This window comes from Tenrec ecaudatus, chromosome 6 (assembly GCF_050624435.1).
Source record: "Tenrec ecaudatus isolate mTenEca1 chromosome 6, mTenEca1.hap1, whole genome shotgun sequence".
Lineage (NCBI taxonomy): Eukaryota > Metazoa > Chordata > Mammalia > Afrosoricida > Tenrecidae > Tenrec > Tenrec ecaudatus.
In genome coordinates, this window is record NC_134535.1 from 77,754,677 (window position 1) to 77,771,062 (window position 16,386).

The 16,386-nt window shown below is 38.4% G+C and overlaps 1 protein-coding gene across 1 annotated transcript; it reads left to right on the top strand.

The window, feature by feature from the left end:
- Positions 1–14,245: 14,245 nt before the first annotated feature.
- Positions 14,246–15,187, top strand: LOC142450950 (olfactory receptor 6C76-like). The gene has a single exon (XM_075552884.1). The coding sequence runs from the start codon at positions 14,246–14,248 to the stop codon at positions 15,185–15,187; it is 942 nt and encodes a 313-aa protein (XP_075408999.1).
- Positions 15,188–16,386: the final 1,199 nt, after the last annotated feature.

Sequence of the window (16,386 nt, forward strand, 5' to 3'; positions counted from 1 at the left end):
GTTTGGCTTATGTTACATTATTCCACGGAAGTTTATTCTAAAAGTATCCCCTAGTTTTGCTTACTTCTTTAGTAGATAGATAGATAGATAGATAGATAGATAGATAGATAGATAGATAGATACATAGATATTTATGTTAGAGTAGTTATTAAAGTCATCCACAAGTTGAAGTCACTTCAATCTACTCCTGTTTTGTATTCATATCGCAAAGGAGCCTATTATTCATTGTTTATATCACTATTCTTTTAACCTTTTTCTCTTATTTTGTTCATCCTCATAATGTTCCCCTATGAATATATTTAGGAATCTAATACTTTCATGTTGATTTAGCATCAAAATGTTGAAATATAGACGGCTTTTACACTTTACAAGTGTTCAGTGACTTGATTTTATAAATCAAATATTGCTTTCTTATAGCAACTACATGTGTATATATTTTCCTACAGTAGATAGTGTTTTCAGAAGCATTTTAAGACTTAATGATTACTTTAAGATTACTTTCAAATCTCCAATCTATTTTACATGGGGATGTTTCTTCATTTGGGAGTTACCTCTATCTGAGGGTATGTTAAGGAACCTAGGTAGATTACACCTACCTAAGATTGGGGCTTAGTTAATCAGATAATTATTCTGTTTTTACTCCCTGCCCCCTGATAGCAGAGGGAGATCATTGCTGACATCAGATGTATCTTGGCTGAAAGCAAAGAATACTAGGACAATGTTTACTTCTGTTTAATTAACGGCAAAGGTGTCCAACTGTGTGGACCTGAACAAGCTATGGATATAGCCTGGCAAAGAAATGGAATTCCACAACACATCATTGTGCTACTTTGGAACCTGTACACAGGCCAAGAAGTAGTTGTTTTTGGTTCTGCAATGGTGGTGGTTCAGGCAGTCTATTTCAAAAGAGCCAAGCCGTGAGGCAGGAGCAGAAGAAAGAGTGAGAATGGGAGCACTTATTGCCTGCTAGTGCCCATGGTAGCTAGAGGGGCTCTTGTCCGTGAATATCTGTTCTCTGGAGTTACAGGTTCAGGGATGATTTTCTTAGAGCATGAGAGGAGGGTCGTCTGGAGCAGCTTGGCTTTGAAAAAGGCCTCTGGTTCATCATGACTTCTTTTTCTTGAAGGGGAAGTTCACACTACAGCTGCCAGCACTGTTTTCTCTGTTCTGATTTGCAGGTGAAGATGGGTTAATTGTAACTTCTGAAGAGAAGAAGTAATGTTTTTTTTTAATTTCATCATCTATTCTAACAGAACTGCAAAGTAGAACAAAAAGGAAGGAAAGTGTAGGGTCAACTCCACTAAATACTGTGGGCTAGCGTACTATCTGTTTGAACAGGGTAAGAAAGAGAACACTGCAAGGATTGAAATCTAGCAAGGAGTGTGTCCTTTTACCATACTGATTCAACTTGTATACTGAGCAATAACCTGAGACACTGAAGTACATGCGGTAACACTGCCTCAGCATGGGGGAAGGCTCCTTAAAAACCTGCAATATAGAGACAACACTCCTTGCTTGCTGAAAAACAAGAGGACTTGAAGCATTTAATGATCAAGATCAAAGGCTACAAGCTGAAGTATGGATTACAACTAAATATAAATCAAACAAAACTCCATGTAACTGGACCAATAAACAGTATCACAATTAACAGATGAATTATTGTACCAATCAAGGATTAAATGTTGCTTGATACACAATACACACATTGCGCTGGGCAAGCCTGCTGTATAGGACCACTTGGGAGTGTAAAAGAGCAAATATTCCACTTAGAGAACTAAGGCGCTCCCGACCCGTATTGTGGGTTTTCAATCACCCCATATGCATGTGAGAGCTGGACAATCAATAGAAGACCAGAGAAGAAATGTTTTAAATCACAAGGGTAGCAGAGGATATAAAAAGTACCATGGACCGACAGAAGAACCCACAATCTGTCTTGGAGGATGCATAGCCAAAGTGATCCCTTGAATGCAGAATAGACAGATTCTTCTCGAGTGCTTGGGATATGCTTTCAGGAGAAAACAGTCCCTTGAAAAGAATATAGTGCTTGGAAAAGTGGAGGGTCAGTGAGAAGCATAACGACCCTCAGTGATGTGGATTGACACAGCGGTTACAGCAATGTGTTTACATGTAACAAGAATTGGGAGGATGTCAGTGTTTTGCTGTGTCCCTAGGGTTGATCAGAGTTGGAACTGACTAGATAGTACTTAAAAATACCAGGATTCCCCCTTAATTAGTTCATCGTGTCATGCCCATTTCCCCAGCCCTCCATACTGAAACAGGTGCTAACATGCCTTGAAGGAGCACACTAGAAGAGAACTGATAGAAGAGCTTGAAAGGAGGGGTCCTCTCTGGGATGAGAACACAGAAGAAAGGCAGTCAGAGGAAGAACAACATTGTGTGTGATGCTGGCTGTAGAATTTTTATAGGTGTTCTTTATCAATTGCAGGATATGGTCTCATTGCCTTTTCTGAGCCCTTTTATATGATGAATTGCTATGGGAAGTTTATGGAAATGCTAGATGTCATTCTAATCTCAACCTCAAACACACTGCCATTGATAGAATTCTGTCTTATAGTAACCTTGCGGCTCCTGAAGCTTTAAGTCGTTATAGGCAGAACCCTTCCTCTTTCTTCCTTGGAGGCACAGGCAGTTTCAGACTTCAGAACTTATGGTGAGCAGCCCAACTCCTAATCCTCATTGCGTCTTCTCTGTTGTTTATTTATGGATGTGGTGAAAGACATTACTGATTTTCAAATGCAGAGCCAGGCTTGTGTTACTTTCAGCTGCTGAAATGCTTGATTCTCACTTTTAGGTAGGTCTTCCTGTTTCATTGTTGTTTATAGATATGGGATTATTTTTCTCCTGAAATTTTGTTTCTTATTGTCCTGGTAGAGCAGATAACTCTGTGGAGTGTGGGCAAAAGTATAAATGATTTAAGCTTATTGTCTTATTTAACTTTTTCTATTGCTTTCATGAAATGCTGAAAAGCAAAAAAAAACACACTTGGTATTTTCTAATGTTTAGTGAATTTTATGTTTCATGCATTTTATTCTCAACTATCAAGCTTCCAAGCATATCTGACAACATTTGTCAAAAAAAAAGCCACCAAAATTTTAAGTAGTCTACATGATCCAATAGTGTTCAGTCCTTTGGGAAAAAAAATTTTGATAAAATTAAACAGGATCTAGTATTGACTTCTAACCAATGCAAAATAAAAAACTCACTGCCACGGAGGCAGTGCTGACTTTTAGCAGCCTAATAGGACAGGGTTAGTACTGGGTAGAACGGCTCCTGTGAGTTTCCAATTCCATGACTCTTTATATGAGTAGGGAGCTCCATCTTTCTCTCATGGAGCAGTGGGTGGTTTTCAGCTGTTGACCCTGCAGTTCGCAGATCTACACTTAGCCACTATGCCACCAGGGGTGTCCTAATGCAATATAGTAATTGCAATTATTACATATCAGGATGTTGACATGTAATCATTCTCCTGATGTGTTATAGAAGATGCACGAAATCTTTCTATAGAGTGCCTGTCTTTATGGTTGATTTGGAAGAAGCAAGCTACCCTAGATTTTGTACTCATACGGTGATGGTACTGCAATGAGCTGAGTAGGCTTGAAGGTGGACTCATTCTTATTGATCCTCCAGTTGAGGAGGCATCCTGTGACGCCTTATTTATGCATGTAGAACATTCACTTAAGGATTACCCAGTCTGCTGCCTGCAGAATTCTTACCTAATAAATATATGCTATTGTAAAGTGTGAAATTTGTGATACTTTCCTATGCAACACAAAACTAGCACATACAATATCTCCATCTGAATCAGAAATAAAGTCTTTTATGAAAGTCAGCTCAGATCCTATAGGATTCCAATGCTGCTGCATTCAGTTTCCACACAACTGTCATGCTGATGTACAAAATCAATTATTTTTCCATTTACTGATAGACTTTCCTTTTAAGAGAGCCATATTTGCTCTTATCAATTTTCATTACAATAATTTTATTAGTTGGGATTTAATACATGTAACTTATCATTCCAAATTTCAATCATTTCCAGTAGAATGCAAAATTGCTACCACAATCATTTTCCAAACATGATCATTTTATATAGACACCTTGACATCATCTCCCTTTTACCCTACCTCCACTTCTCTGCCTCCCCACCCCCCACCCCACAAACCCCTTATTCTACTTGCTGTCCTTCAAGGTTCATCAAGCCTTGGTTTCATATTCCCTCAAACAGAAAAGCATATAACACAGCTTCGAGAGTGCTACCCGCACTAACAAAACGCATCAGAGATACACTGTAATACAAACAAATAACAAACAAAGGAAACCATAGAAACCAAAAATACAGAAAATTTTGGAAACCAGACCAGGTCCAGCCCACATCATAGGGAAGGATCTACTATCAAAGTGTTAACTATTCAAGTCCGATTTATGTCTTTGATCTGCTACACTCCTCTCTTCCAAACACTCTGTTTAGTGACCACTTTCTTCCCTTCCCTCAATTTTAGATAGGGTTGTTCTCTGGAGGCTTATTTCCTGAATAGACACGCACATGAATTTTGGGATCCCCCTGTCATCCATTGCTTTCTGCGCACCAGATAATCACAATTTGGTTCTGATACTGGTCCCTCCTTCAACTTTGGGTTATATTGATTCTAATTATTCAGTGACTGATGATGGTGTGCTTCTTCCATGTGGAATTAACCGACATGCCACTTAGAGGCTGCTTGTTGGGAGACAAGTCTTTAACACCTCAGTCACTATTTTATTTGATAGCTGGTCACCATCTAAATTCTTCACCACATTTTGCTATACCTCTGGTTCTGAGGGCAAGTATTGAGCAGGGCCATGATTTAACAACTAATTGTTCTAAAGTTGGAACTAGTATTTAATGCGAGCCCCAAACCCAATCCTGGATCTTAGCATTTTTCTTTTCTTTTTCTTTTTTTTTGTTTTAAATGTGCTGTTCTTGAGAGTAAATACATGTTATATCATTCCATAGTTCATTCACATCAAACAGAATTGCACAGTTGCTTCCATAATCAGTCTCTAAATATGCTTTTTTCTTTCTTGTCATATCTGCCTTTCCTTTAGGCTCAACATGTTTGGGTTTCATTTAGCAAAAAAAAAAAAAAAGAAAAAGAAACAAACAACATAGCTTCAACAGGGTTTCCACAATGCCCCAATGGAGATGCACCTCTGACATACACCTTAATCGGAGGGATCATAGCAAAATATAACAAGATGAGCATCACAAAGTTGTCGAATAATATGTATCTTAATGCAGCACACAAGGCGTAGATGAAGCAAGATCTTGTTGGCCCTCCAACCACCAGTACACCACTCTTGGTGCAGATGGCTTATGCTTCCTCACACACCATATATTTTCCAGTGTAAGTCCTTGGGCGGCAGGTATGTCTGTGGTAAAGCCCAGTTCACCCAGAGGAGTTCCCAGATGGAGTCTCAACAATGCAGTCTCTAAAATTGCTGCTCACTTTGAAGCTCCAGAATTCAGTATGCCAGTCCATGACCCTCAGCCTGAGTTCCTGGATACTCCCAGACACCCTAAGTCAATTCTACTCACACACTGCCTGCAACTAAACACCCTCCCCACCTAATGTTCCCAAGAGCATCCTCAGTATCTTCTCCTTCCAACAGAGCTCAGACCTCCCTCCCTTCCCCTCAACAAATATGCACCTGTGTTCACCCAAACATGACCATTCCCTTTCCTCTCTCCTGTATTGGCCCTCCCATCAGTAAGCCTCATCCCTCTGACAGGCTGCCTTGCTCTCTGGGGGACCTCATCCCAGATCCACATGGCTCCCACTAAGCAGACAGCATCCACCCGACTCCCATCCATTAGATCCCAGGTGTACCTGGCCAAGTTACCTACACTATACCTGGAGCGGATGATGTACTTCATTGGAACTGTCCCGACTCTTTACGAGGCTGTTGTCCAGTCGCCAGTCAGAAGACTGGATGCCCTGCAAGCTTGAGTTTGTACCCGAACTGCTGCTTGTTCCCACAGCAGTATTTGTTCTTTTGTGCTTCATGACTTCACTCAGCATAATGCCTCTCTGAGCCCTCCACAAATTGAAGTGGGTCATGTTTTCATTGCTGATTTTTACAGCTGCATAGTATTCCATTTTGTGTATTTACCAGAGCTTGTATCCACACTTCTTTTGATGGGAATTTAGGCTGATTCCAGCTTCTTGCTATTGTGAACTGCACTACAATGAACATGGGGGAGCAGATATCTGTTTGTGGACTATTTCTCATTTCTTTGGGGCATCTGCCCAGTAATAGTATGCCTTAATCATATGGTAGTTAAATCATCATCTGTTTTAAATACCGCCATCTACACTGACTGCACATTTTTACAAGTCCACCAGCAGTGGATAAGAGGTCCTATTTCTAACATTTTGTTCTCAGATTTTTAAAGTTGAACTAAAGTTATGGGCATTAGTCGGCATCTCATTATTGTTTTGACATCTATTTCCTGGGTAGCTCATGACTGAGATCATTTCTTCATGTATTGAGTAGCCATTCGAGTGTCATCCTTTGTGAATCATCTGTTCAGGTCTTTTGCCTTCCTTCTCAGAGGGCTGTTAGTTTTGTTTTGTTTTTTTCTTGTTGTAATCTTGAAAAATTCTGAAGATTTTAGTAATTAGTCCTTCATCTGTTGTGTCATTACTAAATATCTTCTCCCAGTGTGGGCTCTCCTTTTACTCTTTTAATAAATTCTTTCAATGTTCACAAGCATTTTCTTTTTAATAGGTCCCATTCATCTATTTTATCTTCCACAGAGTGTGTTTCTTTTGTAATTTCTGATAGCCTATGTATGCCCTACGCTAAGGCTCCTAGCTTTGTCCCAATGTTCTCATTGATGATCTTGATAGCTTTGAGTTTTACAATGTTTTTGCTCCCCTTTGAATTTGTTTTGGTGCCTGGGGTGAGTTATGGGTCTTTTTTTCATTCTTCTGCCGGTGGACAACCAATTTTCCAGAACCATGCCAGTTTGTCACCAGAGACTAGGCCTCATGACTTGCTCCCCTAGACATAGGTATCTGTTCGAGGCTCCAGGTTCAAAGTGCTTTAGGTGTGCTGCATGCTGGGCCTTCATATTATGACCCTGGAGAACCTGTCTCTCTAATCTTCCAGGGGCTTTCTTTTCTAGATGGGTAATGAAGGATCTATTCCAAGGGGGATTATAACCTGTCTAATTGGCATAGATTTGACCCGCAGATTCAAGAGAAACAGAAGCTAATATCTTTCTGCAACACAATCTGGACTGAGTACATTCTAGGTGATGGGAAATCCTGGTCGACCAATGGCACATATTTCCTTCTGACCTGATTCAGCTTACACACATAGGTAAAGGGATGGGGAATGGGCGGAGTTCCCTTACATTGAAGCATTTTTCCTCTTGATACACCATGAAACGTGAACCCTAAACAGGTGCCCCTGTTTGAGGAAGTGGGTTAGGGAACCCATATCTGCTGGTGAACTTGACCCTGACCCTTTTCTAATCATGCGCACCCGTGGGACATCTACGTACCCTTCTGCATGCCTCTGACCAGGTGCAGTGTAAGAAAAAGCATCCCAGAGCATGTTCCCTGCCTTTATCCTAGCCCACTCCCTAGCTGGAGCAAGATGTGGTTGTTGGTACTAGTTGACCTTATTTGTTGAGCTAGGCCCACCTGGGTGATATCATAGCTTGGATCTAGTTTGGCCCACCAGGGTTTACCTCCCACCTGGCACGGGTGCTTGAGTATGAGCATGACCAGATTGAGGTCTTTATAGGAGTCTAATGGTTGCTTGATTTCTTTCCAACCTCCTCTCTGAGGGTCATTGCAGGCGTGGGTGGGATAACCCACTGCTCTTGAGCTAGCTATCTAACAGAAGCCATTTCTATCACTTTATTATTTAGGGATTTAAGAAAATATAAGTAATTTGTTTTCAAAAATCAATGTCTTTTGAAATAATTCCTGCTAAACATAAAGTGGAATAAACATGAAAATAAAAATTCCATAATATTACTGCCAAGTGAGAGTCCACTGTTTCATAGCTCCATAAGACATTCCTTCTCAGATACTTGGATCTTATAAAATACTCTCAGAAGATCAACAATGATTTCTGAATCATTGAGATTTTTGTTATCATTTTAATTCCCTGGCAGAAAATTCTTCTTGATCTTAATATATATATATATATATATATCACCTAATCAAGTATCTTGGGAAAAGTTTATATACTGTCTTATGTAAAAACACCTGTTAACCAATTAAGAACATAAACTCAACAGAAGAATAAAAATTAGAACAGCAGTTAATTTTGGACATTCTAGCACAATTTTTCCCTAACCTTTCCGCATGTACTTAAAGTAAATTTCTCTCAAATTAACTATTTTCAGCTGTTTGTTTGAGGGTTTATGTTTGTGTGCACAGAATTTCAAGCAAATTAAATTTGAACTCAATCTTTATTTAGAAGTGTGGAAGCCACGTGAATAAGCACACGGACTTCTTCAAAGATTAATTTGAAGGTCTCAATGCAGTGGATCTTTAGCCTATTAATAAAATGAGCAACCATTCAACTGTATATGCTGGTGATCAGACATTGTCGTTAATACAATAACCCTCCCCCAAGCCCCAAAAGTAAATACTTAATCAAATAGTCTCTTTCTCTACACTGAAGCCCAACTCTTAAAATTATCTTTCTCAATGTCAGAAATAATTTCTAACATAACTTCTAATCAACTTGTTTTATTTTTGGTCCTTATTATGGTCGGTCATTAAATGGTGCTAAGCAGATGGAAAAATACTTGGACTGACAATGCAGGAGATGGACTGAAGTAGTTCAGGGTCTGCAATAGTTGCTTTTAAACAGAAGTAACAATTAAGTATTTTGACACTCACATTAGGGGTGGCAAAAAACAATCAAAAGAAATACTAATTTTCAAGAAACCTATTCTTTTTTAAAAAATATTTTATTAGGGGCTCATACAACTCTTATCACAATCCATACATATACATACATCAATTGTATAAAGCACATCTGTACATTCTTTGCCCTACTCATTTTCTTTCTTTTTTTTTCCTTTTCTTTTTTTTACATTTTATTAGGGGCTCATACAACTCTTATCACAATCCATACATATACATACATCAATTGTATAAAGCACATTCGCACATTCCCTGCCCCAATCATTCTCAAAGCATTTGCTCTCCACTTAAGCCCTTTGCATCAGGTCCTCTTTTTTTTCCCCTCCCTCCCCGCTCCCCCCTCCCTCATGTGTCCTTGGTAATTTAGACATTGTTATTTTGTCATATTTTGCCCTATCCGGAATCTCCCTTCCCCCACTTCTCTGCCGTCCATCTCCCAGGGAGGAGGTCACATGTGGATCCTTGTAATCAGTTCCCCCTTTCCAACCCACTCACCCTCCACTCTCCCAGCATCGCCCCTCACACCCTTGGTCCTGAAGGTATCGTCCACCCTGGATTCACTGTGCCTCCAGCCCTCATATGTACCAGTGTACAACCTCTGCCCTATCCAGTCCTGTAAGGTAGTATTCGGATCATGGTAGTTGGGGGAAGGAAGCATCCAGGATCTGGGGGAAAGCTGTGTTCTTCATCTGTACTACCTCGCACCCTGACTGATCCATCTCTTCTCCTAAACCCCTCTATGAGGGGATCTCCAGTGGCCGACACTTGAACCTTGGGTCTCCACTCTGCTCATCCCCCTTCATTCAATATGGTATATATATATATATATATACATATATATACATATATATACATATATACATATATACATATATACATATATATTATTTTTTGCATGATGCCTTATACCTGGTCCCTTTGGCACCTCGTGGTCGCACTGGCTGGTGTGCTTCTTCCATGTGGACTTTTTTGCTTCTGAGCTAGATGGCCGCTTGTTCACCTTCAAGCCTTTAAGACCCCAGACACTGAAACCTATTCTATTGGGCTAAATGTTTAGCAAAAATTAAGTCTATGAAGGAAAACAAAAAAGATGGCAAATTAATACCTTGCACTTATCTACTTTAAGAGACATGTGGGACTCTCAATAAAAGCAGGGAATATAATTACTAGAGCCCTAGTGGCGTAGTGGTTACATGTTGGGCTGCTAACTACAAGGTCAGCAATTTGAACCTGTGGTAGTCACCTAATCTGTTGTAAATTTAAGGATTAAGAGTGTAGGGATGAAGTCTAGACTGTCAATCTGGAGGTAGCCAGTGAGACTTCTGTGTGGGCATGGCCTTCTCCTGAGAATTCTGGGATACCTGTACTTCCTTCTTGTAGACTGAAGACACCTCTCTCTCTCTCTGCAACTCCCTAGGAGACATTGCAGAAGACAAGCCATGTGGACACAACCAGACCTCTGAAGCCGGACAAGCCACTGAGAGACCCCTTCCAGCACTGAGATGCTTACAACACCACTGGACCCAAAGTCTTTCTACCCACTGGCTTGTGATGGTCCTGCCACTAAATATTAGGATGAAAGTTAAAGGGCATAAAACGCATCATGGAGAACTGAAAAATAGAAAAAGTAAAATGCTAGCTGAAAAGAATCAAATAGAAATTATAGAACTAAACGATGGAATAACTGAAATAAAGACAACAGGTTCAAAATGAAATTACGGTCACTTGAAAGGGAAATCAATGAACTTTTTTCCACTTCAGGGTAAAAATGAAATCAGGATGCTGCACTAGCAGATACAAAAAGGTTAACTTGATGAGAGGGGAAGAAGCATAGAAGATACAGCGAGAAAGCCAAAAAAAAAAAAAAAAGATCATTGGGCCCAAATGGACTCAAACATCTTCTCAAATTGAAATGTTATAAAATTAGAAAGCCACATTAGGGAGAAATATTATATACTTTTGAGTAATATTACATTTAAATATTAAATTTTAAACTTCCATGAAGAAGATGAAAACACAACATACCAAACCCTGTAGTAAAAGCAATACTCAGAGGACAGCTTCTAACAGGGGTTCTCAATATGTCGATTGCGATCCACTAGTTGATTGCAAACGTCGTGTGGGTAGATCGCATGGCATTAAACAAACAGAAGCAAGCCTATCATCAGTCCCGTCACTTAATTGATATACAGCGCAGCCAATCAGATGCAATCTTAAGAGTCAAACGCATGTGCAAACAAACAACTACTCTAAGTTCAGCAACACCAACAAGCTAAATTATCGCCAATTTTTAGACCTTGTTTTTTTTCTTTTAAAGATATGAAACATATTAAAATGTGTGGGGCAGCTGGACCAAGTAAGAAGGCCAAAACGTATCACTTTCATGCAAAATGGGAGATTTGACACTACAAACTGACATTCAGAAGAAGTCCAGAGCACAGGAATAGTTCTGGACCTTACAGAGGGAAAGTATCCAAACATGAGACAATGTGCTACCTCCTTGACTGCTTTATTCGGCTCGGCTCCACTTATTTATGTGAGTCACCCTTTTCCCACATACGGATGCTTAAGCAGAAGTACCGTTCCACCAAGACTGTTGAGCACTTGGAAGAGTGCTTAAGGCTGGCTGTCAGCAGCCATGCTCCCGACCATGCATCCCTGGCTCATTCCATTCAGTGCAAGTCATCAGGGTAAACTCAGGTGATGACAAAAATATACATAGTTAATTGTGTTGTGTTGTGCAATAGAGATTCTTGTGGTTATGCAAGGTACATAAACATACAATGTCTGAATAAAAAATTCTCAATCCATTTATGAATAAATGTCATAAATAAATAAAAATAAATACATGTTTTGTTTTTGTAGTTGGTAAATCATTTTGACTTGATCAATTTATAAGTCGCTTAAGATATATAATATTTACTATTTTTTCAGAAAAAATTCCTTTCATTTTATGTTGATGTTATGGTCTCTCAGTTTTATTGTGTCTGCTTATTATCATGTACCGATAATAGCTATTCAACATATTTTATAAAGGAACAAGATATTTTAATTGCATAATTTCTACATTGGGTCCTTCCCCATTGCTATTTCACATGCTTTCACATAATTTAATTGAATCCTTTTTGATGACATTAGTTTCCTTTAAAAATAAAATATTATTGCCATTATGTGAGTCATAATGAGCCAAGCCTATTATTCATTTTAAAATTATGTATGTATGTACACTTCTCTGAAGTGTAAGGTTTAAAAATAGTGTCTTCTAAGAGAACTTAATTAAAATTGTGCAACTTCAATTGAGGGTGCACTCATCAGCATCATCCCTCTCTTGGGACATTTCAGTTCAGAAAGAATCCCCTGCGACCCTATGGGAACAGATAAAATAGATCTGTTTGTGTGAAAAATAATATCCAGGTCACCAAGGCATTTCTTTGGAAAGAGAAGAAAGAAAAAACACTTAAAAGCCCATCTTTCTTGCAAAATGACATTTTGAGCCAAACAGACTATTAGATGGATTTTCTTAATATGAGGATTTAAGGTCTTGATGTATTTATGAACATATTGGGAGTCAAGACATATTAAATGTCTACTCTTCGATTGTGCAACTTATACTAGTACTTTATATTTCACGTTTTTAATATATTTTTGTTTGTTGTTTGCACCAGCTCTCATTCATGGCCATGTTATTTCCCTCTTTCAAATAGCTTTTGTTTCTTCATTTTGATTCATATTTTCTGACCTGTCTTCTTTATGCACTCAAAATTCCACCTAAATAATTATCAAAGTATACAATTTTTCCTCAACCATAGTGATTTCCCAGAGTTTTGTTACAAAGAGGCCACATTTTTCACTTTTTGAGTCTTGCATACATTCCATGACGACTTTTATCTTTCTTCATGTATTGTCCCTCTGTAAGTACTTGCAAACTTGTGGTGGGGTTCTTCTTTATATTTGTCACATTTGATTCCAGAAACTTATAGTCTTAAGTTTCAGACCACTACTTAATGAATATGAACTATTTCTACTTTCCACATAGCTCTAAGCACTAATTAAGAAACTCAGATTTTCACCAGGTCATCAACTTTTTTATGGATCTCAAGTTGCAAGATTCTTTGGATATTTTGCTTCTGGTCTGGTCCTGGCACCTTCTATCCATTGCTGGGGCTATGCCACTTTCTGTATAGGTGCATCCTTCTTCCTAAATAGGTTTTCTATTGGAAATATTCCCATATTACTCCCAGATCATTGTTTATAAAAATTATTATGTTTCCAAATTCCAATTGCACATTATATCAGTGTGTCCTTGCGTAAGAAAACCAATCAGAAACAAGTTGGGAAGTCTATGAAGGACTCTAGAGGTGAAGCATCGTCACACCTGGACTGTCATGTAAAGTAAATTTACAGAGCATTTTGATTAGTCACCCAGACTGCTACCACATTTAAACATTATGTATTTGTGAGTATAAACTGCTTCTCAACTTATTTTTTTTATATTTTCTAATCAATGTACAACTTAGATCCATTTAACTTTGGCCTTCAGAATATCTTCTTTAAAAGTCATAAAGTAATAGTATACTGAGGAGATAGCTTTTACTTAAAAATGTGTACATTTAGAATAAAATGAGTTTTATATTTAAGTGTCTTCAATATTTTGTTATTTATTCTTAATATAGCATGATATTAAAGGTTTTTTTAATTAAAATTTTGAAAGCATCATTTCTTTTTCTAGGGAAACAAACATATTAGCTAAGGGCTACAAATATTTTAATATAATAAAAGTATTACCCTTCAATTATAGTTCTCTACATTTTTTCATGTATATATAGTTGCATCTTTAAAAGAAAGTAAGGTATCTTTCATAAGCATAATTTAATTTGTATACACATATGTTTATTAGATCTCTAAATGATTCGCCAAATTTTATATGTCTAATTAGCTACATTACATATTTTCTTCATTCGTGTACTTTTCTCAAAATTCAGTACAATAAATTAATCTGTTGCTAATTTATTGTCTTGTATATATTATACAGTTTTTAATTAAAAGATGTAATCAAAAGAAAACCGTGAACTCAATAAATAATTATGTTTTATTTTCCTTTATAAAGAGCCATGGTGGCACAGTGGATCAAACATTGGGCTGCTAACAGAGAGGTCAGCAATTCAAACCCATCCCCGATTTCCTCTTGTAGACCTACCTGAAGTCCTCACCACCACCACCAGCACACCACCACCAGGACCACCGACACCACTACCACCAACACCACCACCAACAACACCAACAACAACCACAAAATGAAAAATCACTCATATGTAAAAGAATTCATCCTCCTGGGATTAACAGATGACCCAGAGCTAAATTTTTTAGTTTTTGTTTTTCTATTTTTGACATATATACTGAGTATTACTGGAAATCTGACAATTATCACCCTTACTTTGATAGATTCCCACCTCAAAACTCCCATGTATTTCTTCCTTCGGAATTTCTCTTTCCTTGAAATTTCATTCACAACAGTTTGTATTCCTAGATTTTTGGTCAGCATTGTAACAGGGGACAGGACCATCTCCTATAATTCTTGCATGGCTCAAGTGTTCTTCTTTATTCTCCTTGGGTCAACAGAATTTTTCATTTTGACAGTAATGTCATATGATCGCTATGTAGCCATTTGTAAGCCATTGCATTACACAACCATAATGAACAGTAAAGTCTGCATGCAATTAGTCATAAGTTCCTGGGTGGCTGGTTTTCTTATTATTTTCCCACCTGTCATTATGGGTCTTCAATTGGATTTTTGTGACTCCAACATCATTGACCACTTCACCTGTGACTCTTCTCCCATGCTAATGATCTCCTGCACAGACACAGCATTCCTACAGCTCCTGGCATTTGTCCTGGCAGTACTGACGCTGATGATCACCTTGACACTCGTGATTCTTTCCTATGCTCTTATCCTGAGGACAATTCTGAGAATCCCCTCTGCTGAGCAAAGGAAAAAAGCCTTTTCCACTTGTTCCTCACACATGTTTGTTGTCTCTATTTCTTATGGAAGTTGTATTTTTATGTATGTCAAGCCCTCAGCAGAGGATGGAGTGGCCTTAACTAAGGGTATAGCAGTGCTCAATACCTCTGTTGCCCCAATGCTAAATCCATTCATTTACTCCCTGAGGAACCAACAGGTAAAGCAAGCCTTTAAGAACTTAGTCAAAAGACGTTTTTCAAATAAACTTCAATCATAAAGAAATTCTAAGTCTAAAATTTCTGTTGAATTTCATGTTCAATGCAATATTGATATTGTTCTATTTCTCATCTGTCATTTAATTAGAAGAAAACTGGTGATGCTGGGATTAAGTGTTAAGGTCCTGAACACAAGTCATTAGTTCCAAACCAGTAGCTGCTCCAATGGAGAAAGACAGGACTTTCTACTCCTCTGGAGAATTACTGTCTTTGACACCCACAGGGACAATCCTCCCCTGATCTATGGGGTAACTTTGAGGTGCAATTGATGCACTGTCGGGGCATTTGTGTTTTTTATTGAACTTTCCTTCCTTTTATGCTTTGTTCTGTATTTGCCCAGCACCACAATCAAAAAGGTCTGGCATATGTGATTAACGAAAATATATAATACAGAAAGATGGAGACAGGAGCTTCTCATCCTCAATGTCGGAATGAGAGGCCCAGTTTATTTTACAGTGAGTGTTTATAGTAGCAAGGGGTGCAAGCCTTCATGAGCACAAACACACTCAATTGGGCAAAGTATGAATCTGAGATATCCTGAGTTTTCATAGGGGAATACCTCATGATGAGTATCAAGCATCTAAGGCAATTGAGTGGTTGACCTGTAGTGGGATGGGGATAAAGGGAACCTGCCTGCTCTTCTAGGTAGGCCTATTTTAGCTCAGTACTGAGGAGCCAGGTGCCAGTAGGAGATTGCTTTACATTAGCATCTTAATGGAGGGAAGTTGTGGAGAGAACTCTTTCTATCTGGAGAATGTGTTTGTCTATATCCTGTGCTGTGGAGGATTCCCCTCTAATGCTAGCTCTGGTCTCCCAAACTCTGTGGGCACAAGTGTATGGAATAGACCAATTATGCTTTCATTCAGGTTCTCAGTTTTCCACTATTTCACTGGCTCAATTATTATTTTACATGTACATGCGCTGAAATTTTTATGATCAAAGGGTTTTTTTCCCCAAGTAATAAATATACAATTAAGATATTTTGTGTGGACACATCTCATTTACATTCAAGAACAATTGTGAGGATGGTACAGGACCAAGTGCAGTTCCTTCTATGGTCCATCATGTCCGTATGAGTTGGAAACTATGAGCAGCCTTTTGGATTCAGGTATTTTGCTACTCTTATCTTTGGAAAACCTAATTCTTTGATGAAGGGCTTCCATGGATAATATTACACAAAATATGTTAATGAATTTTATCT